Source organism: Alligator mississippiensis, chromosome 4 (assembly GCF_030867095.1).
Source record: "Alligator mississippiensis isolate rAllMis1 chromosome 4, rAllMis1, whole genome shotgun sequence".
NCBI lineage: Eukaryota > Metazoa > Chordata > Crocodylia > Alligatoridae > Alligator > Alligator mississippiensis.
In genome coordinates, this window is record NC_081827.1 from 118,342,230 (window position 1) to 118,370,143 (window position 27,914).

The window sequence follows — 27,914 nt, forward strand, 5'->3', positions numbered from 1 at the left end:
AACAGCCATGGACACTCCCTGCTAGCACCTCTCCCCCCACACATGCGAAGACTATGCTGCCAGGTCCCGGGCACGCAGCCAAGCCCGGCGGCGCCACCAGGAGAACACGCAACAGCCGGGTCCCCCGAGGTGAGCGTGTTAAGGCTGCCCCACCCCTGCAGGGACAACGAGCTACAGCGCCAACACCGGCCCCTTACGCCCTCTCCTGGGCACCTACGCCACGTGCCGCACGCGCTCGCGCAGCTCGGCCCTCACACAGTGGCTCCCATTGGCCGCCGGCCGCAGTGACGCATCCGGAGCCGGAAACCAACTCCTGGCACAGGAAGCGGGGGGGCGGAATTCGGCCGCTCCGGCACGTGCAGCTGCTGGGGAGTCACGTGCGCTCTTCCGATCCTTCCCCCGCGCCGTGGGCCGTGACGCCATGACGCTGACGTGACTTCATCCTCCTTCTCCTCCCCCCTGTCCCCCAATCATGGCGGCGGCGGCGGCTGTAAATTAGGGCAGCCTGCAGCGCCGCCCGCACGCGCCGGCCCGCGGCAGCGCTCGCTCCCGCCGCCCCTCCCCCCCCCGCCCCGCGACACTCAGGTGAGGGGAGGGGAGTGGGGAGGTGGCCTCGCGCGCGGGCGCCCTCCCGGGGGGAGAGAGAACGGGATGGGCCGCCGGGGCGGCGGCACTCGGAGGGGGAGCCCCGCCCCCCCGCGCCCGTTGAACCGCCACTCCCTGCCGCGGGCCCTCGTAGTGCCCCCCACGTTACTCCTGCGGGGGTGGAGGAACCCTCAGGCCTCAGCCCTGCAGCAGGCAGGATCCTGGGGCCGCCCCCTCTCTAGCCCATGGGGCACCCTTTGGGGCTTGGCCTTGTCAGGGCAGCCTTGCCTCAGGCCCCTGCCAGTCCCCAGCCCCTAGGAAGGCAGTGGGCAACTGCTGGGGCGGGTGACACCTGAGTGTGGAGGCGAAGCTGCCTGTCGGCCTCCCAGCGCCCATGTGGCCGTGGGCATGTGGAGGCACCAGCCGGCAGGTGGGGGCTGCCCTCTGCCCCAGCCACTGCCTCGGGTGCACTTGCCTCCTGCGAGGGCCTCTCCAGGCTTCTGGATATCACTTGTTGCCCAAATAGCTCAGGGCGAGTTCCCAAAGTAGCTTTGGTGCCAATTAGGAAGCCACTGTTTGAGCTGCCACATTCAACCAGCTATTGAGAGGCACGAATGGCATCACCGGCTGAATGAAAATCTGTTTTTTTTTTTCCCTGACCATGCTGCCCTGATTTGGGCTTGACATCTTATCAAGGGTGACAGGGGGCCAGAGCTGGAAAAGATTGAGAGCCTGTGCATTACATTCATCCTGCTGGTGTTTCCCCCCCCCTCAAAAAAAAAAAATCAAGAGCTTTGTTTATGGAATGATGAGATGAAATGAACATTTTAACTAAAACCACAGCCCAAAGGCAGGACTGCCATAGAGCTTTTTGTTTTTTTCCCACTATCTCAATCTATTAAATGTCACTTAAGGGATAGTAATGGATGAAATATTGATTCATGTTTCCAGTATGAGCTGGGATGTTTAAACTGAATTTTCTTAATGTCCTAGAAACAGTTAGCATATCTTAATGCCCATTCAGGGCTGTAAGTGGCAGTTCCTCAGAGGGGTGTGGTTGCTTATTTTCTAACTTTTATATAAGTCAGCACCATGGGGAGCCCTAGCAGAGGAATGAGATGTAGCAGTTGGTTTCTGAGAACAAGTTTAAACTAGTCCACATATGTAGTTTCAGTTCAAAATTGTGCATTGCTTCTAGTTAAACTCATAGAGCATTTCACTACCTTGGTGTTTGTTCTGGTACGAGGTGTGATTTTTATGTGTGTTATATTGCCTGTAAAATTCACTGGGATCTGCTACTTGGTATGTAGAAATGCCATGTAAGTAAGTTTGTAAATTATGGGGAGGTGTCAAGTGTCATAAGTGAACTGAGAGTCAAACTTCCAAATTTTATACAGTCCCAGAATTGTGGAGTATTTTAGAAATGTGCTGCCCTGCTGTGTTTTCACTGCAAGGTTAACTGCAGTTATCTGCTCTCCAGTTCACTTTCCTTGGCTAGCCTGGTTTAAGTGAGAATGGTCATGCTGTGGACTATCACCCTAGCAGCATAGAGTGTTATATTTGCAGTATAGAGTGATTTTTTTTTTTTTTTTTTTTTTTTTTTTTATTAGCAGCTGATGACTTGCACCAATTTGAAGTGTAGCCTGTATCCCCCTGACAGGGCAGTCATCTCAAATAAGATGCAATACAGAAGTTATAACAAAGTATTTTCTCAATGAAGGCTGTCCCAAGAAAATTGAATGACACACTGTAAGGATATTAGCCTCATATAATACTTTGTGAACGTGGCAACAAATAACTGTATTTTGTTAGTTAAACTGAATGTGTAGGGCACATCTCTGACCCTAAATAGTTAAATAGATACTAATGCATCTTGGTGCCATCTGGCATATTGTCTTTAAATGCAGAATTTTAATACAGTTGTATTTTCTCTTGTAAATTATGGATGGCATATATGTAGCTGGAGGTGCACTAAGATGTCATCCCATAGTCAGGGGTTAAAATTTATCAGTCTCTACCAAAAGATTATAGCTATTACATTAGGGCGTAGCTTTTGTATTTCCTCATACTGTAATTGATGCATGACCCTGCTGTAGATTAGTGTGTGACAAGTTGCATGAGGAAATGTCAGTATGACTGGCTAGCCAACCTTGCCTTGCTGAGCCATTCAACCAACTTGAAACAGATAAGAGGATTTTTTTCCTTTGGGCAGAAACATGTTGTGGTAAGGATAAGGACACATTACCTTGAATAGATATAGCATTTTTTGAAGGATCCTGGGCATTGAGGAAATATGAGAGCCATTCACCATAATGAATTTAAGCCATTTATTTTGATAAAGAGTTGTTGTTCTTGTGTGGACTCTCTTGCACCAACTTTCAACTTCTTGTCTTTGCTTTTAAGATATATGTTACTTATTACTCCCTTTGCTCTAGCAATGATGTCAGCTTTGATAAACCTTCTCTCTCCTCTAAGTCTATCTATGCTTTTTCTTTCTGTCTGTGCAAGGAGTGCTCTCCCTCTGTCTTCTAAGCTGTTTGGCTTGTCTTTAAAAATCATTCCTGAAAACTGGCCTTGTCTGAAATGCCTACTCTATAAAATCAATATTTTCTGTGTTCTTTGCTTCATAAAAAAATCTTAACTAAATCATCATGATTAAATTGAGTAACTACATTATTGCATTGTAGGCCATTTTCCAGCAATGGCCAATAATTTTGAAATATCCCTGTTCTCTGAAGACTGAGCCTGTCAGTGAAAGCTCAAGATTTTTAATATTTTTATGCAGCTGTTTATTCCATCCTCCATTCCAGTATTTGAGCATTTTCCAGGAATGTCTTAAAATAATTAGACTCACTTGTAGCCTATTATTTTTCTCATGTATTTATTTATTAAATTTATGCTGTGCTCCACAAAAAAGCCATGGGGAAACATTTTTAACTTTTATCTGAACAGCCTGTCGGAGATGTGTAGCTGAACATACTGAAATATTTTTTAATTGGGTCTCAGTCTGATTCCAAACACATGGAGTTTTCTGTGTTTGCTTGGATTCCTGTTTTTTGTATGCCAGTAGATTCTTCTTCTTTCCTCTCTATGTTGATCCAAATATTTAGTTTAAGGACAGTGCATTGTTACTTGTTCAGAATTGCTTTTGGATAATACATAGTATAGTGCTTCAGTATTGGAACTGTATTGAACAAAGGTACATTTGAGGTACATTTGTTTGGTGGAGCATGACATCTTTCACAATAAGCATAAAAATGAAGTCCTAAGAATTGTTTGATGTGAAAAGAGCCTTGGGATCTTTAACTAAAAAAATACAGTTTATAGTTGGTGTCCTGTCCTAATTCAGTTAAGCATGTTTTTGCTTGCTACATTTTCTTTGCAGTTTCAGTTTGCTGTGGTGGTTTTTTCATCTAATGTAATGTACCAAACTATAGCAGCATAGTGGTTTGTACTGCTACATCCCTAAAACAATGGAATTTTATTGGTGGATGAAGCATTAATTATAATTTTATCTATAAAGCACTTTCGGATGAAAGGTGCTATGTAAGTGTAAGAAAATTGCTGAGACACGAAATATAACTGTTGACTCAAAAGCCATTAAACTTGTATAGTTTGGTTACAATCAAGTGAGCAGCAGAGCCAGTTATCAAATATATCTTTTAAAGGATTTCAGGATACTATTAAGTGTCTAAAAAGAAGAATTGCATAGTTGAGTCTAGAGGTGCATGGATATATTGGTTGCCTATCAGATCAGCACCGATTAAAAGGAAATGACATTGACTATTGACTTTTTTTGCCATTGTAGCTGATAACGTTTTCTGATAATTATGCCTTCTGGCTGGGGCCCCAGATGCCTAGGTTCCCTCTTGCCCATGGGGCTGAGGCCCCCAGATGCCTGGGTTCCCTCCTGTGACCTAGGGTGACCCCGGATACATCCCCTCACTGCCAGGCTGGGCTGGAGTGGAGCAGCTGCTGTGGTGTCCCAGGCACTGGTGCTGCACAGACTACAGGCTGGGGCTGGGACAGGCGTTGTAAAAGGCGCCAAATGCCACAAAGACGTGACTGGGGTGAGCTGCCTGGCCCAGCCCAGCGTGACTTAACCCACAGTGCCTGGAGGTTTGCGCCACAGGGCCTGGGGGCAGAGCCTGTCAGGGACCAAGGCAGCTGCTACCCTCCCCCACCCCCAGTGTGGAGCAGGGTCCTTCCCCCAGCCCCTCAGCCCAGCTGGGTCCTGCCCTTCCCAGTGCTGGGTCCATTCAGTCTCCCATGTGAGACATGAGAGCTTAACCTGCCTCTGGCAGGGCAGCACCAGGAGTGGAAGGGGCCCTTCCCTTGCTGGAGTCCAGCTCCCAGGACCTGGGTCCTGACTGTGGGGAAGGAATTGCCTGGTTTCTCCAGGCCTAGAATGATCCTGTGGCCTTGACTTGGGCAGATGAAGGAGAGTAGGGAGCCTGGCCCAGAGACCACCCAGCCCTGGGCAGCCAGGAAGGCTCACTCCTTTCCCCTCAGCCCTGGTGGGCAGGCTCGGGCAGCTGTCCCTGGGCTGGAGTTCAAGGGCATCATGCAGAAGAGCAGGGGCTGAAAGGCTCCACACAGCCAGTTGCAGGCACTGCTAGGCTAGCCCCACCTCCTGCAACTGGCACGGACATTTTTACATGCGCTCTTATGTCTCACATGGGAGACTCTAATTAAAGGGCCACTGCATCTTCTGTATCAGCATCCCTACTCTTAGAAGTGGTGGTGGGGGGCACTTGAACAAAAACTGTGTGTGTATGTATATGAGATAAACTTCTTTGTTTGTTTTACATTTATTTGTGTCAGTAATTTAAAATGCCTCGCATTATTACTAAATATTGGTTATTGGATCGGCATCTGCCAATACGGTTGATTAATATCAGCCAAGAAAATCTATATTGGTGCACCCCTTGTTGAATCCTCACTGGCTCTTCTCTTCTTGCAGCTTTTATAATTTAATTTATCTTTTCCAGATCACTCCATCTCAGAACAACTGGTGCCGGTGTAGTGTTAGTGTTGCTTACTCTCCACAGTCCATTTGCACCATCTAGCAACATGTGTGCCTCTCCAATCATATGGAGTTACAGAACTTACCCTAAATGTCCTGTTTGCACAGAGAATATTTTTTTTAAAGCATCATTTGCAAAGTGGATTGTACTTGTACTTGAAACCTATTTTCTATATTGATGACTGCTTTCTGGGATTTAAATAGTTGGGAGCCCTTAAAGCCCAAGGGATGCTTGATATTTCATAAAATTTTATTCCTGTAATTCCCACCATATTTGCAGCATTAAATTTGCTTTAGGTTTGTTACTAAAAGTAATGCTGTCACATTATTAATGTGCTGGAGTCCTTCAGAACCTATCAAATAGTTATATAGCTCCTTTATTCTTGGGGATTATATTGGTTGCTCTCAATTTCAACGACAGTGTATACCACTGCTAGTTTGGAAATGACCTTCTGAAACGATTGATAACTTTTCAGCTTTGAAGTAGTTAACTTTTCATCACACTGTCTGCCTAGCTCCCCAGTGGAAATAGTTGGCCGTTTTAAACTTTAAATAAATAAATAAAAAATATGTCAATTAAGAGTCTATAACAAGAGTGTGAAAATTAATTTGATCTGTAGGCACTGACTTTTATTTTTGCTGGAGGTGAGGGGGTGGAAATGATGGACACGTGGAAAGTGTTCTGCATTTCAGGTGGCACCCCTCTTCCCAAGGGGTGGCAGGGCCCTTGGGCCCTCGCAAACTCAGCATCCATAGTGAGGCCGGTCCGTGGGATGGATTAGGCCCATGGATCCCCTCCCCCATCATCTTTCCCAGCATACCTGATCTGGTGGTTGGCTGGAGTGGGCACATCATGCAGCATACATCCTAGAGCAGGTGCCATGTGTGGCACAGTCTGGCTGGGGTGGCCGCCATTCCAGTACTTATTCCACATGGTGCCTGGAGCAGCTACTGGATCAGGTATGCTAGGGGAATGAGATGAGGTCTGTGGACCCAATCTGGTCTGCATCCTGGCCCTGCACTGATGAGACTCAGGGGCAGCACTGGGGGCCAGATGGTAGAGCTTCATGGGCCAGCTGTGGCCCTTGGACCATATGTTTAACACCTCTGACCTAAAACTTAAAAAATTCTGTTCCAAACCCTTTTTTTCCCTTCTCTTTCTTGCCTTTATTTGAGAACGGACTCTTCTTTCTGGCCCTTCTTGGCTGTCATATTTCAGGTCTTGACTTTATGTTCTTTGCTGCTCTTCTCATCTGACTGCTTATAAAGGGAAATATATAAAAGTACTAGGGCAGGGGCAGGCAATTATTTTGGGCAGAGGGCTGCTTACTGAGTTTTGGCAAGCCATCAAGGGTCACATGACAAGCAGCTGGGGGTAGATGAATATTAATTTTCTAAATTTTTTTTAGGGGTCTTGTGGACTGGATAGAATGGCCCGGCGAGCCACATCTAGCCTGCGGGCCGTATTTTGCCCGCCCCTGTACTAGGGCATGGAAAGTTCATCAGCCACATGTCACTGTTAAAGATATCTGCATTTTCTGTCTTATCCATTGGTACTAAGGGACAATGCCTGTGTAAGAAATCCAGTTCTCCTAATCAGCTGCTAGAAGGAAAATTGTTCTCCAGGGCCCCCAAAGAAAATAGTATTTCTTTTCTCTTTCTGACCATGTGCTGTCTGCTGCTTCTGTTAGATCAAGGGTTTTCAACCTCTTTTAACAAGTGTACCCGTTCTGGTGGTGGTGGCTGGACATGGAGCAGTGGGTGGGTGGCTTTCACGTGGCTGCTACTGCCACCCGCTGCTGCTGCACACCACTTTCCCACAGCCAGTCACGTGCAGCTCTGCGGGCTGCTGACGGGCTTTGCACCCAACCAGTTGCATGCTGCGTATCAGCAGTTTGTGGAACTGCATGTGTGACTGACCATGGGAAAGCAGCACATGGTGGTGGAACGGGGCAGTGCATGGCAGCGCAGGGTTGTAGCGTGTGAGTCCCCCAGCCCCACGTTCATCTGCAAAGGGGCGCCGCTGCCCTTTACCCCCTGCCCTGCTCCTGGGAGCAGGCACAGAAACACGCTCCCACCCACCCTGCCATTCAGACCCTTTGTGCCTCACTGCTCTTGCAGATCTGCAGGCAGGGTGTGGCTACAGTGCCTCCTCGCCATTGGCTGTTGACCGAGGGCAGCAGCCCAATGGTCAATCAGGATAGTGAGCTGGGGTGGGAAGGTGCCACAGTGTGCTGTGTGGGGCTGGTGGTGCCTGGGGTGCCCCTTCCTCACCCCTGGGCAATGGCAATGTGCGGGAACATGCTGGGGGAGACACCGCTGCTGTGCCCCAGGGCATGCTCCATCCCCACCTGTGCATACCCCCTATCACCTTTCCAAGTATCCCTAGAGATAAGCGTACCCCCCTGCTAACACCATCTGTGTTAGATCATTAAAGTGAATCTGAATGACAATGGTCAGTTTGTGTACAAGCTATAAACATCAACCATGCTGGAAACCCGGGAAAAATAGCAGAAGCAAAGGAAATGTTTGACTACTCTCTGGGGATTAAGGATGGGGAGAGAAACTCTCCTCCTCAGGTTTCTAGTTGACTGTGTCCCCGTTGCATATCTCTACCTGGAGAAACTTTTGTTTGTAAGAGAGATCAAGGTATCTCTTATCCCAGACATGTGTATTCAAATGGTATGAAAAGTAAAGGAAAAAAAAAAGTCTTCTTATACTGAACACCAGTGTATACAGTCTCCATACGTTATTCAGATAAAATAGGGCTGTCCAGCTGGCAGGCTATATGCAGCCCACTGTGCCTGTGGTCCTTAGGCTACTATGCAATTGCTGTACCCTGTAGTGCTCTGGCTGCTGCAACAGCCAGGATCTCCGGGAAGCTTCTGCTTCCTCCACTGCACCATGGGGCATGGTGGTGCTGGAGAAGCCTGCATATGGTGGCGGGACTGCCCCTGGATGGGGTGCAGCAGTGAGGGGGTGTGTTGTCCAAGTGGTCTGCAGTTTGAGCTATTGAAGGCCATGCAGTGTGTGGCCCCTGCTGGTGTAGCCCTCATGGGATGCAGCCTCCAGCTGCTTAAAAGTTGGACAGCCCTGAGATAGAACATCGTGTTGATGTTTTTAAGCAGAATCCAGTGTCATGATTTCTCTTATTGTAAGATAATGCATGGCCTTCTTCCCTCTTCCTTACAAAAATTACTTTTTTTCCTTTCAGTATTCACCTGCTAACCAGAGGAAAAACTACGCGCCCCTTAACTGTGTAGAGCATTACAAGCCAATTCCATGGCGTCCTCTGCTGCTGTGCCTGTAGGATTTCACTATGAAACAGAGTATGTTGTTCTCAGCTACCTGGGGCTGTTGTCACAGGAGAAGCCACAAGAGCAACATCCTCCCTCAGTTCAAGGTAATGTACTGTATTTATATCTGAGGCTGCTTTATCGATTAGTTTAAGCCCTGCAAGCTCTTCTTGTTGTTGTATCTGTAAATGTAAAGAAGACATTTAGAATTGTGTATTTTATTCATGTGGGCATTCCTAAAATAAAATGAAGAGCTGGCAATAGACAAAAATAATTTTGCAACTTCTTGGGCTATCATCAATATCTGTTATCCTTGTTGAGAGCTGTCAGAAAGGGTTGTTTGCAGTAGCACTTTTTAGGCAACTCTCCATTGTCACTTTACAAATATTGATGGTGTAAGTTAGGGGGTCAAGTGATTTTTATTGCTGTATCTAAGTTCCTGCAGTGGTTTTAGACAACACCATGGTTTCAGTGCTTGTTCCTTGTCTACATTATTGTTTCCACTGTTACTGCTGAAGAACTAAAATGTTTTAAAGTTTATTTTGTATTTTATGGTAAGTAGCCTCATTAGTGTGGGGCTCAGGAGTTAATGCTAGGCTTATTTATCTCTTGTATTGGTATTTGCAGCAGTCATTGACTTGTGCACTCACTAGCTACTTAACCTCTCTCTATTCACATCCTTTTTAAAACAACTCTTCCGTGAAGGTTAATTATTAACCCAAACTCTAGGGAGACAGAAGCTATGGGGAAAAATATATCCTATTTGAAAAGCTGCTGCTTTTCCTTCATTAGCTTGTAATGTAATTATATATAGTAACTTCCAGGATGAAACATCTCTTATTCTTCCATAGCAAGTACCAGACAAACATTTTCTTTCATACAACATCCCCTCACCCTGCAAATAAAGCATGCACCTCGATTTTGGAAGGCAGAATGTAGCAAGAAAGATTATTCCAGTGTTGTGGCTGACTGTGTGGTATAGAGTATGTCCTGGAAATGTAGAGTGTTCAGAAAGTGTGACATCAGGAAATTCTTGGTGTGGCAGATTGTTTTCTGCAGTGTCACACTACTGGGACACTGTTTCTAGGAGAACTTCTGTCATGTAAGGTTAGGCTGCATACTCTTGCAAAGGGCAGTAGCAAGACTGCTACTTTATTGTAAGTAGTTCTTTATAGAAGTTCTTGTAAATAAAGTGCTGTTTCTGATCACAAGCCTCATCAAGATACTACCAACAACTTACTCGCTGCTTCAAGTACAAGCTACAATGCTCAGCCAATAGCTACAGCTGTGAGCGGGTTAACACAAGCCTGTGCCCCTTCAGTTTGCTGATCAGAAGGCAGCTATGTTGGCTGCTGCATAGCATGCATAGTGTCTCCAGGAGTGCTTCTTTTCCAGATAAGAAAACAGCTTTACATATGGAATTATGCATATGTAATCATGATTCCAGAGTGTGTCTATTAGGCCTTGCAAAAATAGAGAAATCAAGAGAGAAGCAGCGTCAGAAAACATTACCACAAATTGTTTATATGTCAGAGATGCTCAAATTCACACTTTTCAATCTGTATAATCTTAACTTTTGTATCTTTAATAAACTAAGAGCCCATTTGTTCTCTATCAATATAATTTCCATTGTAAATATTTTTCCTGGCCTGTGAAGGGGTAAGCACTTCAGCACCAAGAAGCTTATGTTTTGTGGGAAAGTGCATGTTACTTGGCTATCAGAGGGATGACCTCTTATTTCCTAATGTGGAATAAGCTGATTTGTTTGGTTAAAGATGTGAGAGAAATCATACATTTTAGGGGCGATATCTTTTATTGGATCAACTGTCTGGTTGGGAGAGATTTTTTTAGACAAGCTTTTGGACCTGAGAAATTGCAAGATTTTCTTAAAAACTTGTCTAAAATCCCTTCCCTTCCCTTCCCTTCCCCCCCCCCCCCCCAAAAAAAAAAAAAAAAAAAAAATCCCTGCCACTCGCATAATTTCTGGACCATCACAACTACCACACCACACCTTTGACTGAAGACATATTGGTTAAGAACAAACCATTTAATGAAAGAAAGACAGCTGTGTATGCTAAAATGTAAGATTGAAATGGAAATGTTTAGTTTTTAGTCTCTTTCTGAAACATGTTTTTCAATATTTAAATATAAAAAAAATCCTTTGGGAGGAAATAGAGAATTATGTAAGAAGAATTTTAGTTAAGCATGATAGTATTTCAACTGACCTGAGGAAAGTGCTGGTAATATTTTTGTATATGATTAATGGGACTTTTGAACTCCTGAGTAAAGATTGCTAGGTATCAAGTTTGCTAGATAGCACAAGAGATGTTAATTTATATTACAGAAGGATGTGGTCTCAAACATTCTGTTTATTTATTCTAGGATAGTAACACTTAAAAGAAAATTCTTTTTTTTCCCATTCTTATTGCTTTAAGCTCACCTCTTTAAAAAAATATTCCACATACAGATCATCTTTGTCAGACTTTCTGATGTCTCCCATTTTCATCCCCAAACCTCCACTACCTCCCTAAATGTCAAAATACCATTCCCACTTAACTTCCGCTCTTTTTGCTTGGCTAGTGTCACTTCACATTCAGCTTGTTTTGAATCCTTTTGATAACCTTCAGTCTCTTACTGTTTAAATTTTTTATTCTTTACTAGGGGTGCACTGATATATTGGCTGACTATCAGATCGGCACCGATAAAAGGAGAATTAATATTATCGGCTTTTTTTCGTTGTTGTAGCCAATTGATTACCGCCGTGTACTTGGAGCACTCTGGCGAGGATAATCCAGTCCCCATGCTCCACTGCCATCCTGAGCCCATGGCAGAATACAGGTCACAGTGAGCAGGGGGAGGGAGTGCTGGGGAGCAGTCACAGGGCGCAGTACTCAGCAACAAAGGGACCATTAACAGCTGCTGCTGCTGCAATGGCAACGCTGTGTGCAAGGGCCTGAATACCAGGGCTGCGGCAGAGACAGGCTGCGTGTGGGCAGGGTAAGGTGCCTGGTGAGGGACATTCTGTTCTGCCACGTACCGGGTGTCTTTGCAAAAGTGGCTTCTCCCTGGTGACTGTGGGAGCTTGGCTGTGTGGGGTCTGCCAGCACTGAGGCAGTGGCATGCTCTGGGTCTCCAAATGTGTCCAGCACCGTTGTCTGCTCAAGGGTCCACCCTGTCCACCCAGGATGGCAACACCGGCTGAGCGGGGCTGCGGGTAGGAGCTGTGGGCAAGGGGGCAATATGTGGAAATAAAGCTGTCATCGCCTTCCTCATTGGGGCTGGAGCAGGCAGGAGGCAAGCATGTGTGTATATGTGTGTGTTAAGTGCAAAAGAAACACAGTTAATTTATATCAGTATTTTTAAAATGCCTTGCACTATTACTAAATATTAGTTATCAGATTGGCTGATATGGTTGCTTAATCATCGGCTATTGGTATTGGCCAAAAAATCTTTATTGGTGTACCCATATTCTTTACTCTTTTTCACTATGTACCTTCACTTTTATGCCTTTGCACAAATTTGCTTTGCCTTATGTTTCCTATCTTGCTCCTAATGTCTTTGTCTCTGCTTTCTATGTTTTCTGTAGTTTTTAATTTATCTTGAAATATGTTATGTAATCTCTCTCCCTGAAACTTTTCTGAAATTATTCCATACTCGTTTGCCTTTGGTACATGTTTCTGAGTTGTGGGACTTGAGCTTACAGGTGTGTATAACTGTTGTATTACCTTGCAGCTGCAGTTCATGTCAATGTAGGTCTGTCATATAACACTGGGCAGGGTGGTAAACTAGTCAAAAAGCACAGACGTAAGCAATAAGCAGATGGCACATGGTTTTACCTGTTCTTCAGCAAAGATTGTCAAGTGCTTGTACAAAAGCAGTACGTGGATAAGGAACAGTTAGTATAAACTGAATCTGAGCAAATTGAAGGCAACGCTGATGGGCAGGGGAAAGCAGTTTTAAGAGTTTGCAATCATTGTTCAGTGTCTTTTGGTGAATCAGTCAATTCAGTCTGATTTTAGGGGTACTCTTGAACTTATTGACATTAAGCTTTCATACTGAAAACATTACCTTTTGCCTACTGTTATGGTCTCTGGCTGGTTAGGAGGCTGTCGCATCTTGGCAGACAAGTACATGACCTTGCTCATTTACATCTCTGGCAATTCTTGGGCAACTATTCCCAAGCATGAAGCCTTCAGTCATTTATAGGGTGACCGTATTAGGTTTAAGGAAATCTGGGACACTGCTCCCCCTTGCCCCCACACAAGTCAGTGCTTGAGGCAGAGGCAGGGCATGCAGGGCACAATTCAGTGGGGAGGTAGAATGGCATTGTGTGCCTGGTGGGCAGCCAGACAGCGTTGGAGCAGGTGCCACCCCACCCACACGTGTCCAGCCTGGCTTCTCCTGAGCAGTGGCTGGAGCCTGGGCTGGGCTGAGCACCGTTCTAGTCCCCCTGCCTTGCTCCTACACAGCTGCAGCAGTGCTTGTGTGCCTGCTTGTCTGGCGTATCTTTGCGGGCCGGGAGCGGTCCGAGGCTTTCGGGGGCGTGCGGCGGGCTGTGGCCAGCAGCCCTGGCACGTGGGTCGGGGAATTCGGCACGGCGGAGTAGAATTAGGCACGGACGTGTAGCGGTTGATTAAAGATTATTTTACTTACACCGTAGATGGTCGCGGTGCAGGCAGGAAAACTTGCTTGAGTTGCAGTTACAGATAGAAAAGAAGAAGAGCGGACAAGAGTTCTAACCGCAAACTCTGGTCCAAGGCCAGCTGAGAGCTCTAGAACCGTGAGCCTGTCACATTAACCGGACGAAATAACCCGAAGAGCTCTGGATACCACGATGAGAGTCCAAAAGGTGACTCTCCACAAAAGCGCGCAGGGAAGGGTACGTCGAGGGATCAGGCAGTGACGGGGAGAGGCTAGAGGTTGGATCAGGCCCCTATATCCTTCTTAAGGCACACGCTGGGTTCGTTAAACTCCACAGCACTCTTAGAGTTCTTCACGAGATGTGAAGTCCTCCTTCTCCTCCTCCAACTTGGGCAGAAACCGCTCAAACCTCTTATACAGCTAGCAAGCCGATCTCTAGCCGCCACGTGGGAATAATTTAGAAACAGCCAATAGTGGGACACAAATTTGCATGCAAATGGCGGGAACTCCTTTGCACCGGGGTTTTCTCTATGCAACTGAGAATTGCACCGTGCAAAGAAAGCTCCTCGTGGCGGGAAATAATTCTGCAGTGCCGAAGCACACACAAAATCATACCCTTTGGGTCATGACAGTATCATGCTGCTCTGCCTCTGTGCTGGACTGTGTCTGAGGCCCCTGTGATTCCAGGACTTTTGATTTGATTTTCACCAACTGGTCAGGACACCGGAACAGCCCACCAAATCTGGGACTTGCCAGACAAACTGGTGTGTATGATCACCCTAGTCCAGGGATGGGCAAAATACGGCCCACAGGCCAGATCCAACCTGCCAAGGGATTTTTGTCCAGCCTGCAGCAGGTTCCTTGGCCCCACGCAGGCTGTGGCACATGTGGCCAGTCCCACCACCCCAGGCACTCAGCGGGGCTGGGGTGATGTGGTGGCTGTACCTCCCAGCAGTCCTGCAGTGGCGGCTCCTTACAGATGCCACTGCCAGTCCCTACTGCAACTGCTGGACCCATCCCTGCTGCCCAGGCACCCTGGCCCATCTGTCCTGCACCCACTGGCCAGGGTGCACAGCCAGACAGATGGGATCGAGCTGCAGGCAGAGAGCAGCATCCAGGAATGGGACAGATGAGTGGAGCCAGGGGTATGATCAGGATCATGGGCTATGGTAGCGTGGGGCTGGTGCCTGGGGCAGAGCCATGATCCATTGTCCACACATTCCTGCAATGGGTGCTGGTTCTGTAGGCAGGGGCATGCAGGGAGAAGATTGCAGCTCTCCCCCAGGCCAGTGGCCCCTGTGGCGGGCCAGTAGGGAATGCTCCTGCGTTGAGCCACCCACCTCACTGTGCCTGACCACCTTCCAGGCTCCAAGTGCCTCCCTGGGGGTGCCTCACATCTGGCTGACCCCCTTCCTGGAGCACACCCGCTAGCCTGGGGATAGAGCTGCCACCACCCAGGGATGGGCTTGATTCTGGCTCTGCGCCCCCTGGGAAACACAGACCTAGTAGCCCTCAAGGGTAATTGGACTCACTTCAAGAACTTGGGGTGCTTCCCTCAGTCGGAAGCACGAATCGTGGTCTCCCTTAGACAGTCGAAACAAGGGGACCCCAAGGCATAATCTAGACCCACTCCCAGTAAGGCTCCCATGCTAGGTACAAAGGAGAACTTGATTAGTTACAAGGAGCAGGGTTGGAATAGGGTATAGAGTTGAGTAGTATCAGAGAAATCCCATAGAGGAAACAGGGTGGCTGGGGTAGCCTTTGATCATGCATCTGAGTTACTGCAAGCTATATATCTTGTTAGATCTCAGGTAGCTTACTCACAAATATCATCCAGAGTCAGGTGGTGATTCCCTCTGGAGGCAGGCAGTTCCTTGATCATGAGTTTTGAGAGAGAGCAAGTTTCAGATGGTCCAGCTCCTCTCTCTTTCTGAATCTTCCTCACGGCTGCTGCCCCCTCTTTCTGGGCAGTCCTTAACTTATATAGCCCTTATGACCTCATTTACCTGGTCCAATGGAGACCAGCACCTGTTGGCTGTCAGCCAACCAATTTGAAATGTATCACTAGTTGCTGGGCAGACTGGCAGTTCCTAGCCCCCCCAGGGTGCCCAAGCCCCTCACCCAGGTATGTGATGCCAGTCATGTAGTCAGAGGGAGCAGGTTTCCCCCCCTCCCTCAGGAATGTATCCAGCTTAGGTTACCTAAAGAGATAGGGTAAGGTGTGTATCCTCTGCTGGGCCCATCCTAACCAAATTGTCACAGAGCAGAGTTTTTGGGGAGAAACAGGTGGCCTTCTGCCACAGCCCCATGCTGTCATGGCCCCACAATCCTGATCTCAGCCCTGCCTGCCCATCCCACACCTGGATGCTGCTCCCCACCTGCTTGTGGCCTTATTCCCTCCAGTAGGTTGCTCACCCTGGCCAATCTCCATGGAGATGCTGGGATCGCTGGGCAGTGACAGCATGGGGCTGGAGCCCAGGGCAGAGCTGCGATCTGCTTCCTGCATGCTCCTGCTGATGGAACCGGCACCTGTTGCAGGGGTGTGCAGGGGCGAATCATGGCTCTGGCCTGGGCACCAGCCCAGCACTGTCATCACCCAGCGATTTTGATTCTGCTTCCAGATGCTGCTCCCTTCCCACCTGCAGTGTCATCCCATCTGCCCAACTGAGCATGGGGCAGAGTCACTTAATGGGTTTTGGGCAGCTGTTGTGGGCAGGGGAAGGGGAGAGGGTGCTGACCCAGTGTGACGGGGTGAGACGTGCTGACCCAGCCTGTGACAGCTCACCAAAATTCCCTAAGTGGGCCTCTGGGCCAAATAATTGCCCACCCCTGCCCTAGTCATTAGGAAATTTATTAGTAGATGTTAACAGTTATGAACCAAAAAGATGACAAAGCCAGTAGGGAAATACAGAGTGCCTGAGCAAGGGACTAACTAACATAAGAGGGATGGGGGTGAAGAGGGGAATTCAACTAGGTTACAGAAAATACAGCGTTAGCCAACTAAGCCTGGGGGCGGGGGAAGGGAAGGGAGGGGGTTCAAGATGCTGAGAGAGAAAGAAGATAGATGCACACAAACCCATACAGTGTTCCGCAGTGGTGAAGGGAGTAGGTTGGAGAAAGTTTTTCAGTCCATATAGAGTCTCATTGTGGGAGTCCTATTTGGTTGGAGTGGGGGGGTTCAGGCAGTCCCCTCTGGGTCCAGTGCAGTGGCGGTCAGTCTGGCGGGGTTGGTGTATTGGCCGTGGTCCGTGATGTGCTCTGTGGCAGGCCAGTAGGGGGTGCTCCTGCGTTGAGCTATCCACCTCACTGCGCCTGACCACCTTCCAGGCTCTGAGTGCCTCCCTGTGGGTGCCTTATGTCTGGCTGACCCCTTCCTGGAGCACACCCGCTACCCTGGGTTAAAAACTGCCACCACCCAGGGCTGGGCTTGATTCTGGTTCTGCATCCCCTGGGTAACACAGGCCTAGTAGCCCTCAAGGGTACTTGACTCACTTCAAGCACTTGGGGGTGCTTCCCTCAGTTGGAAGCACAAGTAGTGGTCTCCCTTAGTCAGCTGAACCAAGGGGACCCCAAGGCAATAATCTAGACCCACACCCAATATGGCTCCCACGCTAGGTACAAAGGAGAACTTTATTGGTTACAAGAAGTAGGGATGCAATATGGTACAGGGTAGAGGAATATCAGAGAAATCCCATAGAGCAAACTGGCATAGCTGGCTAGGCTTTGATCATGCATCTGAGTTACTGCAAGCTATATATCTTGTTAGATCTCAGGTAGCTTACTCACAAGTATCATCCAGAGGCAGGTGGAGATTCTCTCTAGAGGCAGGCAGTTCCTTGATCATGAGTTTTGAGAGAGTAAGTTTCAGATGGTCCAGCTCCTCTCTCTCTCTCTCTCTGAATCTTCCTCACGGCTGCTGCCCCCTCTTTCTGGGCAGTCCTTAACTTATATAGCCCTTATGACCTCATTTACCTGGTCCAATGGAGACCAGCACCTGTTGGCTGTCAGCCAACCAATTTGAAATACATCACTAGTTGCTGGGCAGACTGGCAGTTCCTAGCTCCCCAGGGAGCCCAAGCCCCTCACCCAGGTATGTGATGCCAGTCAGGTAGGCAGAGGGAACAGGTTTTCCCCCCTCCCTCAGGAATGTATCTAGCTCAGGTTACTGAAAGAGATAGGGTAAGGTGTGTATCCTCTGCTGGGCCCATCCTAACCAAATTATCACAGAGCAGAGTTTTTGGGGAGAAACAGGTGGCCTTCTGCCACATGCTCTACGTAGATGTCACAGGACTAGCAGATCGCGTTCATAGATTCATAGATGTTAGGGTCGGAAGGAACCTCAATAGATCATCGAGTCCGACCCCCTGCATAGGCAGGAAAGAGTGCTGGGTCTAGATGACCCCAGCTAGATGCTTATCTAACCTCCTCTTGAAGACCCCCAGGGTAGGGGAGAGCACCACCTCCCTTGGGAGCCCGTTCCAGACCTTGGCCACTCGAAGTGTGAAGTTCTTCCTAATGTCCAATCTAAATCTGCTCTCTGCTAGTTTGTGGCCATTATTTCTTGTAACCCCCGGGGGCGCCTTGGTGAATAAATACTCATCAATTCCCTTCTGTGCCCCCGTGATGAACTTATAGGCAGCCACGAGGTCGCCTCTCAACCTTCTCTTGCGGAGGCTGAAAAGGTCCAGTTTCTCTAGTCTCTCCAGTAGTATATGGCTCTCCGCCCTTCAATGCAAATGTGACAGGTGGGCAGGACCAGAAGTCCCACCCCCTTCGCTCTACCCCCTTTCCCCTTTTATAGTGTGTGATGTCATCAGCCACACCCCCTGACCTCGGTCACGTGGTGCATGACATCAGCAACTCTGCCCCTGACCTCGGTCACGTGGTGCATGACATCAGCAACTCCGCCCCTGACCCCGGTCACGTGGTGCATGACATCAGCAACTCCACCCCTGACCCTGGTCACGTGGTGCATGACATCAGCAACTCCGCCCCTGACCCCAGTCACATGGTGCGTGACATCAGCAACTCCGCCCCTGACCCCAATCACATGGTGTGTGACATCAGCAACTCCACCCCTGACCCCAAACACGTGGTGTGTGACACCAACACCACATGGTTCATGACATCAGAAGGACAACCCAGGCAGACCCTCAAAGCCCAACCCCTCATGCTGCAAGATCCGCCCTAGATCACATGGTGCTGTTATGGCCTATCAGGTCCCTGACCACTAAACAGAAGTTGAGAATTTGGAAGATGGTGTCTTTGTGCTGTGGTTTAAATTTGTCCTCAAGTGTTTGAATGCACCACACGGGTGTTAGTGTGGGGGTAAGTGTAGTGGGGGAACGGTTAACAGACATGTCTACACAGGAGGCTATGTTAAAGGAAGTTTATTACTCTCCTGGTGAAGCTGGGAGTTTTGGTGGGGTGAACGCGTTTTTTGAAGCTACCAAAAGGCAGAATAAATTCCTGAACAGAAGTGGGGTGGCCGCCTGGCTTTCAGACCAGGATGCTTATACCCTGCACAAACCGGCAAGAAGACATTTTAAAAGAAACAAGACTGTTGTTTCAGATATTGATGCACAATGGCAGGCAGATTTGGTGGATATGCAGCAGTTTTCTAAACACAACAGAGGGGTTAAGTTCATCTTAACAGCGATAGACATATTATCAAAGTATGCGTGGGCCGTGGGTCTAAAAGTCAAGTCAGGTGGTGAAATAGCTCGAGCCTTTAAAACCATTTTTACAGAGGGCCGTGTACCTCAAAAATTACAGACTGATCGGGGAAAAGAATTTTTAAATAAGTCTTTAAGTAAGCTGTTAAAACAGTATAATGTTCACCATTTTGTGACAAATAGTGAAGTGAAAGCGGCGGTGGTAGAGAGGTTTAACAGAACATTAAAATCAAAGATGTGGAGGTATTTTACAGCCCGCAACACCTTTTGCTACATTGATGTGTTACCAGAGTTTATAAAGAGCTACAACCACAGTTTTCACAGAACTATTCGCACCAGGCCTGTTGACGTGAACTTCTCAAACTCTCCACGGGTGTGGAAAGCCGTGTACGGGGACTATTTCAAAATAAAACCAGCAGCACCCGTGTTTAGAAAAGGAGACCACGTGAGGGTGTCTAGAGCCAAAGGGCGGTTTGAAAAAGGTTATGAACAAACATTCACCGATGAGATTTTCATAGTGGATGAAGTCCTTAGACGTGTGCAGACGCCTGTATACCGCCTAAAAGATTACGAAGATGAACCTATTGAGGGTTCTTTCTACCCTGAAGAACTACAAAAAGTGAATCCCAAACAGGACAGAGTTTACAGGGTTGAAAAAGTTCTAGCAACGAAAGGAAAAGGAAGAAAGAAGCAGTTGTTGGTAAAATGGTTGGGGTGGCCATCTAAATTTAACAGTTGGGTGGAAGCCTCCCAAGTTTGTAACATATAAGGGGTACCTCAGTCAAAAGGTCGAGATGTGTGATGGTGACTTTTACATTACTTTACCCAGCAACGCTTGCTCCAGCATTTTTCCGCAGAACACCAGCTCAAACTTTACCATACAACTGGTTAAACCTCTGGATCTGTTGGGGAACTGGGAGATAGGGTTAGCAGAAATACAATACCCACACAGCTGGAACAACATCAACGAAGACACCCCTTTCAAAATTATTTCTGGGACTAAAAAATGGGGGTACAGCCTGCCTCGGGGGTATTATACATCCATCACAGAGTTACTGGATCTTATAAACAATACAATCACCAACAACCCTACTCCGCCCGAATTAGTTATGCACTATGACCAAGCGTTCGGGAAAGTGAGACTTAAAGCCAAAGATAACTCTTATGGTTTTTATACGCATGGTGAGCTAGCCTATATTTTGGGAATGCTACCCGGAGTCTCTGTTAAAAAACCACCCTTTCCAGCTGATATTACCGGAGGATTCAATTCGCTGTATGTCTACACAGACATTGTGGAACATCAGCTTGTCGGGGAGTTTTCGGTACCTTTGCTATGTTGTGTCCCGGTCCGTGGAAGCAACAACGAGTTTGTCACCATCACGTATGACAACCCGCATTATGTCCCCATCAGTCAACGTCACATCGACACAATCAGCATTGAAATAAAGATGGATCAGAACAAACACGTCTCATTTCGCTTTGGTAAGGTGATCGTTAAGCTTCACCTATGCCCCCGGAAGACTTTGAGATTTTAAAATAAGTAAAAGTACAATGGTAATGGTAAAAAACTATGGGGACCCTAATTTGTACAGAAATTATTATAAAGCCCAGGCTGGGTATGGCCTTCCCGGATATCATGGGGTACCCGTGATGTATGGGGCTGGTGTGGGAGGTATATTTCGCAGCCTCTTTAGAAAAGCCGTTCCACTTTTGAGAAGGGGTCTGGAGATTATTAAACCCCACGCTAAAAATGCGGCACAAAACATAGCCAAAGATGTGATCAGTCATGTCTCCCGAGCTGTCCTAGATAAAATGGTCAAGCCGGCAAAGCAGGAGGGGTCTGGTCTCATGTATATTCAAAGAAAGAGCCTTAAAAGAAAGAGAGACGTACCGGACTCCGGACGTGCAGGACCTCCACAACCCCTTAAAAAGAAGAGGGTAAGTCGACGGGGAAGCCAGACACAAAAAACCAAGAAGCAGCCTGGGAAAAAGAAGGGGCGCTCTCCTGGAGGAAACAGAAATATATTTTAACAGCCATGGCCTTTGTTCACTGTGGGTCTGAAGAATGTGCCAAATCCGAACTGGATGTGTTTCAAATAGCCCCAACGCAGACCTGCATTGAGAAAAGCCTGTATGTTGAGATCCCCCCACTCTCGGCTATTACCGAGTCCAGCCCCCTTGACTTTTTCATAGCTGGGAATGGTGAAGATTACATGGATTTGAACAACACACTGCTGTACCTTTGTTGCAAGATTGTAAAAGGTGATGGAACGGATCTTGATGCCGGGGCTGCAGTGGGTCTGGTGAATTACCCGCTAGCCTCTGTCTTCAGTCAGCTGGATGTCACTCTGGGAGACCGTCTCATAAGCCAGAGCAACAACTGTTACCCTTACCGAGCCTTCATCGAATCAGTTCTCAACTACAGTGATGACACCCTCGCCACCCAATTTTCTGCCGGCCTGTTTTACAAAGATACCCCCGGGCATCATGAATCGGTTGCAAGGGATGGCCATAATCAGGGGTTTCGAAGACGGGCAAATCTGACAGACCGGAGCAAAAAGATAGAGCTGCTTGGTCATCTCCATAGCGATTTGTTTTTTCAAGAAAAACTGTTGCTGAACGGCGTGGATGTGAAAATTAAGCTGACACGTAGCAAAGATGCCTTCTGCTTGATGGGCAATGTAGCAGCTGGCCAATGTAAACTAAAAATAACATCTGCCTCACTTTTTGTGAAAAAAGTGAAGGTAGCTCCGGGTGTCCGATTGGGCCACGCGGAGGCCTTGCTTACGGCCAACGCTAAATACCCCGTAGACCGCGTGGGTATGAAAGTGTTTAGCATTCCTGCCGGCAGCCGAGTCAGCAACCAGGAGAATTTGTTTCTGGGACAGTTACCCAAACTCATCGTCATCGGGTTCGTGGATAACGATGCCTTTAGTGGGAATTATGCTAAGAACCCCTTTAATTTTAAACATTACAATATTAATTTTGTGGCCCTCTACGTTGATGGAGAACAAACCCCAACAAAACCCCTACAACCAGATTTTGAAAACGGTAACTGTGTGAGAGAATACATGCAGCTGGTACAGACAGCCGGTAAACATACGAAAGACCGGGCCCTGATCATCAACCGTGAGGAGTTTGCTCTGGGGTACACCTTATTTGCCTTTGACCTGTCTCCTGACCAGGAGTGTGCTGATCATTATTCACTGATTAAAACCGGGAACCTGAGAGCAGAAATACGCTTTGCTGCGGCTTTGCCCACCACGGTTAACATGATCGTGTATGGGGTCTTTGACAACGTCATAGAAATAAATCAGAGAAGAAACGTCCTGTTTGACTATATGTGAAGATGGACACTGAACAGATCATCAGGGTTTTATCCTCAGACCCTTATGCCAAAGACACTTTCTTAGATGTTTTCCCCAGCGACTGGCTTCCTAAGACTCAGCAGTCTAAAAGGCCCCTGAGCTTAGTAGTCAACACGCACCCGCATAATCAACCCGGAGAACACTGGTTGGCTGTTTACTTGGAGGATCAGAACAGCGGAGAATTTTTTGACTCGTACGGTCACCCCCCAAACAGCGCTCTCTTTCCTCAAAGCATTATGTTGTTTTTAAACAAGAACGTCACCGGCACTGTTTTTCAAATGAAACAGTTACAAGACCCCCAATCTGTCGCCTGCGGATACCATTGTGTGTTTTTCCTACACCACCGTAGCAAGGGGCTGTCGTTTGAACAGATTTTAAAATTGTATTATTCCGACGATTTAGCACAGAATGATAGGGTGGTGATGCATTTTGTAAAAAGTAAATATGAAAATTTTCGTGTGGCTGGGCCTGCTCAAAACATGTTTCAACATGCCCAGACATGTATTTCTTGCAATGACTTTCACGAATGCTTTGTCTAAATAAGACACTTAGCTGATGCTGTGTAAATAAAGCTGTTGTTGTTTAAATGTGTGTGTGTGTGTGCTTTCATTCAAAAAAAATCCTCTATAGACAAAAATTTATAGCAGTAGAGAATAGTTTATTTCAAAGTGTAAAACTTTACAGGGAGAGCCAGGGGGTTTTAGAGACCATTTTTCGCTTCATAGGTGGCGTTGTTGGTGTTTCTTGGTCTGAGGCAGATGCTTTCAGACGTTCCAGATGATCACGATTCACAACGTTGCCCATAACAGAAGATGGTACGTTCAGCTCGGCCATGGCTTGCATAAAGCTGTCCCAGCCTTTAGGCGGATGTTTAGTAGCCCCGGTGTGAGTCTGAAGGGTTCTCCGGACCAAGTCGAGCATGTTAGAACCCTTGACTAGCATCCCTTTGTAGACGAAACCCCCTTGATCATCCCAAGAAGAAATATCCTCGTGCTGGCTCAGCTTAGTGAGCAGTACTTTAGCATTTTTCCTGTATCAGGTATGCACGTTATCCAGTACTTCCTGAACAATTGTATCAGGGTTTGTGGGGGTTTCTAGGGGGTATCCAGCTTCTAGGGGTGTCTGTTCCGGCAGAAACAGGGTTAATTTCCCTCTGTCCAGATCACTCTGCTTTACATAGGTCAGGTATTTCTGAAGCACTGTGGCATACAGTTTAGCCTTATCATATTCTTCTAATCCCGGTCTTTGGAGAATATTCCTCATTTCAGCATCCAGTAAGCGGGTTGCCTCAGTTCTGATATTTTCCTGAGGCGGTTGGGTAGCCCTTAATTGTTCCAGTTCGTGTTTGGGCACCAGGTACGTTTTTTCTGCGTGCTCCATCACCGGCTAGCCAAAAGCCCCGTAACCAAAGGAAGAGCAAAACTTAACAGAGGTCCGATAAATCCCCCAGACTGTTTCACCAGCTGTTTCTTTTTTTTAAGAGGTAGTCTTTTGTTACTTAGGTTTTTTATGATCCCGCGTCTCTTTTTTAGCACGCGAATTTGATGTGGTGTCAAAGGGATGTTTCCTTTTAAGGTGTTCAGAGCAATTTCTGAAATGGCTGCTATTAAATCATCAGAGGCGGAGCAAAGTATAGCTTTTCTCTGCTGTGGGGAGGATTGAAGAAGTAGTTTTAAGAGAGCCAGATTTCTTTTTACGCGGTTAGACATGTTTCCCTTCCACCGTCCCGAGAGCTAAGAAGAGGCTGCCACTACATCATCTCTTTTTATTCCCACCTGCTGATTTTTTAAAAGTGTAAGCAGCTGGCTGGTCGGGAGGAAAAAGCCCGGTTCTTAATCTAAAAGCATCTGGGGTAGAAGCATTTAGATCAACCACCAGATACCCGTATGGTGTTTTAGTGGCATCCCCAAAAGCTTCTAGAAAGAACTGGGTCTTACCCGGGTACATCTGCCGCGCCAGGGACACTATCTGTAGCTTATCCCTGGGGTTTTTAAACAAAACCATGTATTTTGTGTTAAGAGCAATGGTGCGGCTCCTTTTCCCTTGACAGAAAACATTTTGAACTATATACATAATGCTTAGATTCCGATGATGCACGTACTTGGTAAAGGCTTTCTCGATTTCGCCGCTGTCACAGGCAGAGTCCATCAAATCATCTACCACAACCATATTTATTTTATTAGGAGGAAACAAACAGTTGTCATTAAGACTGTCCGGTAGACCCTCCACAAACTTGATAAAAGGATATTTACAAAGCAGTTCTTCATACAAAGGCTGCCAACAGCTATAGCACCACACGATATTCTCAGGCATAACAGACACCATTTTATCAGCGTGATCCAAAAGGTTTTTTATAAAGTAACTTTTACCACAGTTGCTAGGGCCTGCCAAAATCACAGAAAAGGGATGCTTCCAACGCATATCCATCTTTAAAAACCGTAGAGGAGGCTGTTAAAGTTTTCTGTGAGGACCCTTTTGTCATAAACGACTTTCTGCGTTTTTCTCAAGGTTTTGGTTTCTATCGTCCACTTGCTTTTGTTCCTGACGATAGAGCGCTGTTGTATCACAATTGTTTTAGGGGTGTCCCCAGTGGGGTTTGCCCCATAATCTAGAACAAGATCTCTCAAGGTTTCAAAGTTGACTTTTTCACTGTTGGCAACATTCAGGGTAATCCCTTACCTTCAAGCAAACCTTTCCCCCAGACAGCTTGTACCCGTAGGTTTTTGGACCGGCCGACACAAACTCTGTGATGTGTTCATCTGGCGGGATTTCGCTGGTGAGCTTGCCTAAATAATCACCTAGCGGGGGATTCCAATCTCCCTCGCGGCTCACAAATATCACAGAATCTGTGTCGTGGTACAGACAACGTTCTTGCAAGCTGTCTAACAGCGAGTACAACTCTAAGCGTGCATAAGCAGTGGTGAAACAGGCTATAAAGATGTTTGTGTTACCAGAGACTGTGTAACGCTCTTTGGCGTGTTTCCAAGACACTCAGGCTGCCTCATCATCAATAAAGTCGCAAGATGAAATTTCATAGGCGGGAGAAAAGAGGTAGCCAAAGAGTTCTTCGGGGTCTCTAACGATGCTGGTGTTGGGCAAGTTGGTTCTCTGACCGAATTTACCCCACAAAGAATTTAGAAACAATTTTGCTATTTGGCTCTTGGCAGGATTGGGTTTGATGTGCTCAGGGCGTAAGGTCACGCCTTCTTTTTGCAAGAAATTGGCCACGTATCTCTCTTGTTTTTCTAGGTCAGTACACCAGGCGGGGTAGCCCGAGGCTTCCTGCTTCTGACGGAGGTGCATTTTTATGTACTCTGAAAAAAGGGTGCTAGACTTCTCAGCAAAATGCCAAACTTCATAGATTTGAGCTACTCTGTACCCCTTGGCGATAGCTTTATTCAATTCTGGTGTGCACCATGTGCCCAGGAGGGCCCTCTCTTCATCTGTGTGGTCACACTTTTGCTGTCTTGTTTCCGCGCAGAGGCGGCACAGCGTGAACATAAGTTTCCCGTTCATCCTAGTGGGTAGCACAGGGAAAAAAAGACTTCGCGGTGGGTACAGTCTCACCCTGGCTATTCCAAAATAGCTCGACAGGGGTTGGAAATTGTCATGAATGATTTCAGGGTGTCCGATTGGGTATTCCTTCGTTTTGTTTATAAAGGGGTAAAGACTGGTAAAATCGTAATAGTGTATTTGTTCTCCAGGTTTAGTTTGGTAATATAGACAGATGGCATTAGTTCTGCCCCCAAAAAGAGCATCCCTAGGCACCAGTGGAGAAGGCAGCGGTGTTCTGCTTAAAAAATCTGCCAGCTCCCCATCCATTTCTAACAGAGCCCTCCACTCGTGCTCCCAAATGGTCCTAACGGTAAACCCTTCTCTCTTGAGATAATCGGTCTTGTGCAATGCCTGATAATTCAGAAACCCGAAGGTCGTCCCTGTCAAAGGGTTCTGGTCTTTCTCATTGTAACAAGTGACACAGCCGTGGAAAAAGCATCCATTAAATTCAAACGCCATAGGTTCCCCACCAATGTTGGCATAGCCGTCTAAAAAATAGGGACCTACATGAAATTCCCCACCCTGTAAGGCATGTTGAATTTGAATATTTTCTTTCTCCGATATGTACATTAGCCACTGAATAGATGGGGTTAAAAACCTCTTTTTCTGCCTGTGATAGTTGTCCGGGGGGAGAAGCGCTACGGTCTGTGGTTCCAAAAACATAAACCTGTACATGGCCATGCAGACGGAGGCCAGCGTGATGTATTGAAAAGGATCTATGCAGCGTACTACATTTTGGAGTTCACCATCTACTTTCACTCGGTCTACCCACCGTGTCATTTTCATAATCTCATCCCTGTAGAGACAACAGGCCTCTTTCAAAATTTTTACATCCTGCTGGCAATAATAGGCCAGCTCCTTCTGCATGTCAAAGGTCTTATCACGGTTATTCTGATACCATTCTAAAAACTGCCCTTTCTCACTGGACATCATATTTTCAACGCCGTAGTACTCCATCTTTGGGAGAGGTCCCACATAGTTTTGGTTTTCTGCCCTGTTAAAAAAATGTGGGAAATAACCTTTGCATCCTTCAAATCCCATCGCCTGTGGAAGTCTGTTAAGTTTCATAGGCAAAAAGTTTAAAGAATCTATGAAACGGATGCCTAGCCTGGTCATTTCAATGCACATGAGTTTACCGCCCTGAGTGATTAGTTTCACACCCAATTTTTCCTTCAATAACTGGCTGACAACGAAGTAACCGTCGTAGCCTTTGGCGTTGTGAGCTATGAAGGTGTAGTTCTTGAACTTTTTATCCATAAAAACCTTAATAAAATCAGATAGACACTCTTCACCCTTAAACTCGCAAGTGCTTTCTGGCTTTTTGGGCTTAGCTTTACAAACCCTTTTGTGGTTTTTGCCTGTGTCTTTCTGAGGGTTTTTTTCCCCTGTCTTTAGCTCCATTGCAAAAATATAGTTGGGCACATGCATACCCGTCTCCTGCACACATTCAGAATCATAAAAAATGTACCCCTTGCCTTCTTCAGGCTCTTTAATTTGGTGCATAAAGCACCAGTGTTTGTTTACATCCGTGATTTTCCCATAACACTGTTTGCACTGTCGCCCTTTGCACTCGTTCTTTTTGTCCACATAAGATTTACACTCATCGCACAGAGTTTTAGTCAGACATTCAATCCTATTTTCAGAGGCCAGAGCCACGTGCTTTTCTAAGCACTCTTTGGAACGACAGAACAGTTTACAGTTAGGGCACCTCTGTGTCTTGCCCACATTTTCAGAGCAGTTTGGGCTCAGGCAAAGACGACATCGGAAC

General features: G+C 46.9%; 1 protein-coding gene across 1 annotated transcript in view; it reads left to right on the top strand.

Annotated features, from left to right (window-relative positions):
* The first annotated feature begins 376 nt into the window (after positions 1 to 376).
* Positions 377 to 27,914, top strand: part of BCL2L13 (BCL2 like 13) — a 97,881-nt gene continuing 70,343 nt past the window's right edge. The window contains exons 1-2 of the mRNA XM_014609226.3: positions 377 to 585; positions 8,826 to 9,014. Coding sequence (XP_014464712.2) covers positions 8,894 to 9,014 — 121 coding nt within the window. The 5' untranslated portion in view covers positions 377 to 585; positions 8,826 to 8,893. The remainder of the gene's footprint in view (positions 586 to 8,825; positions 9,015 to 27,914) is intronic.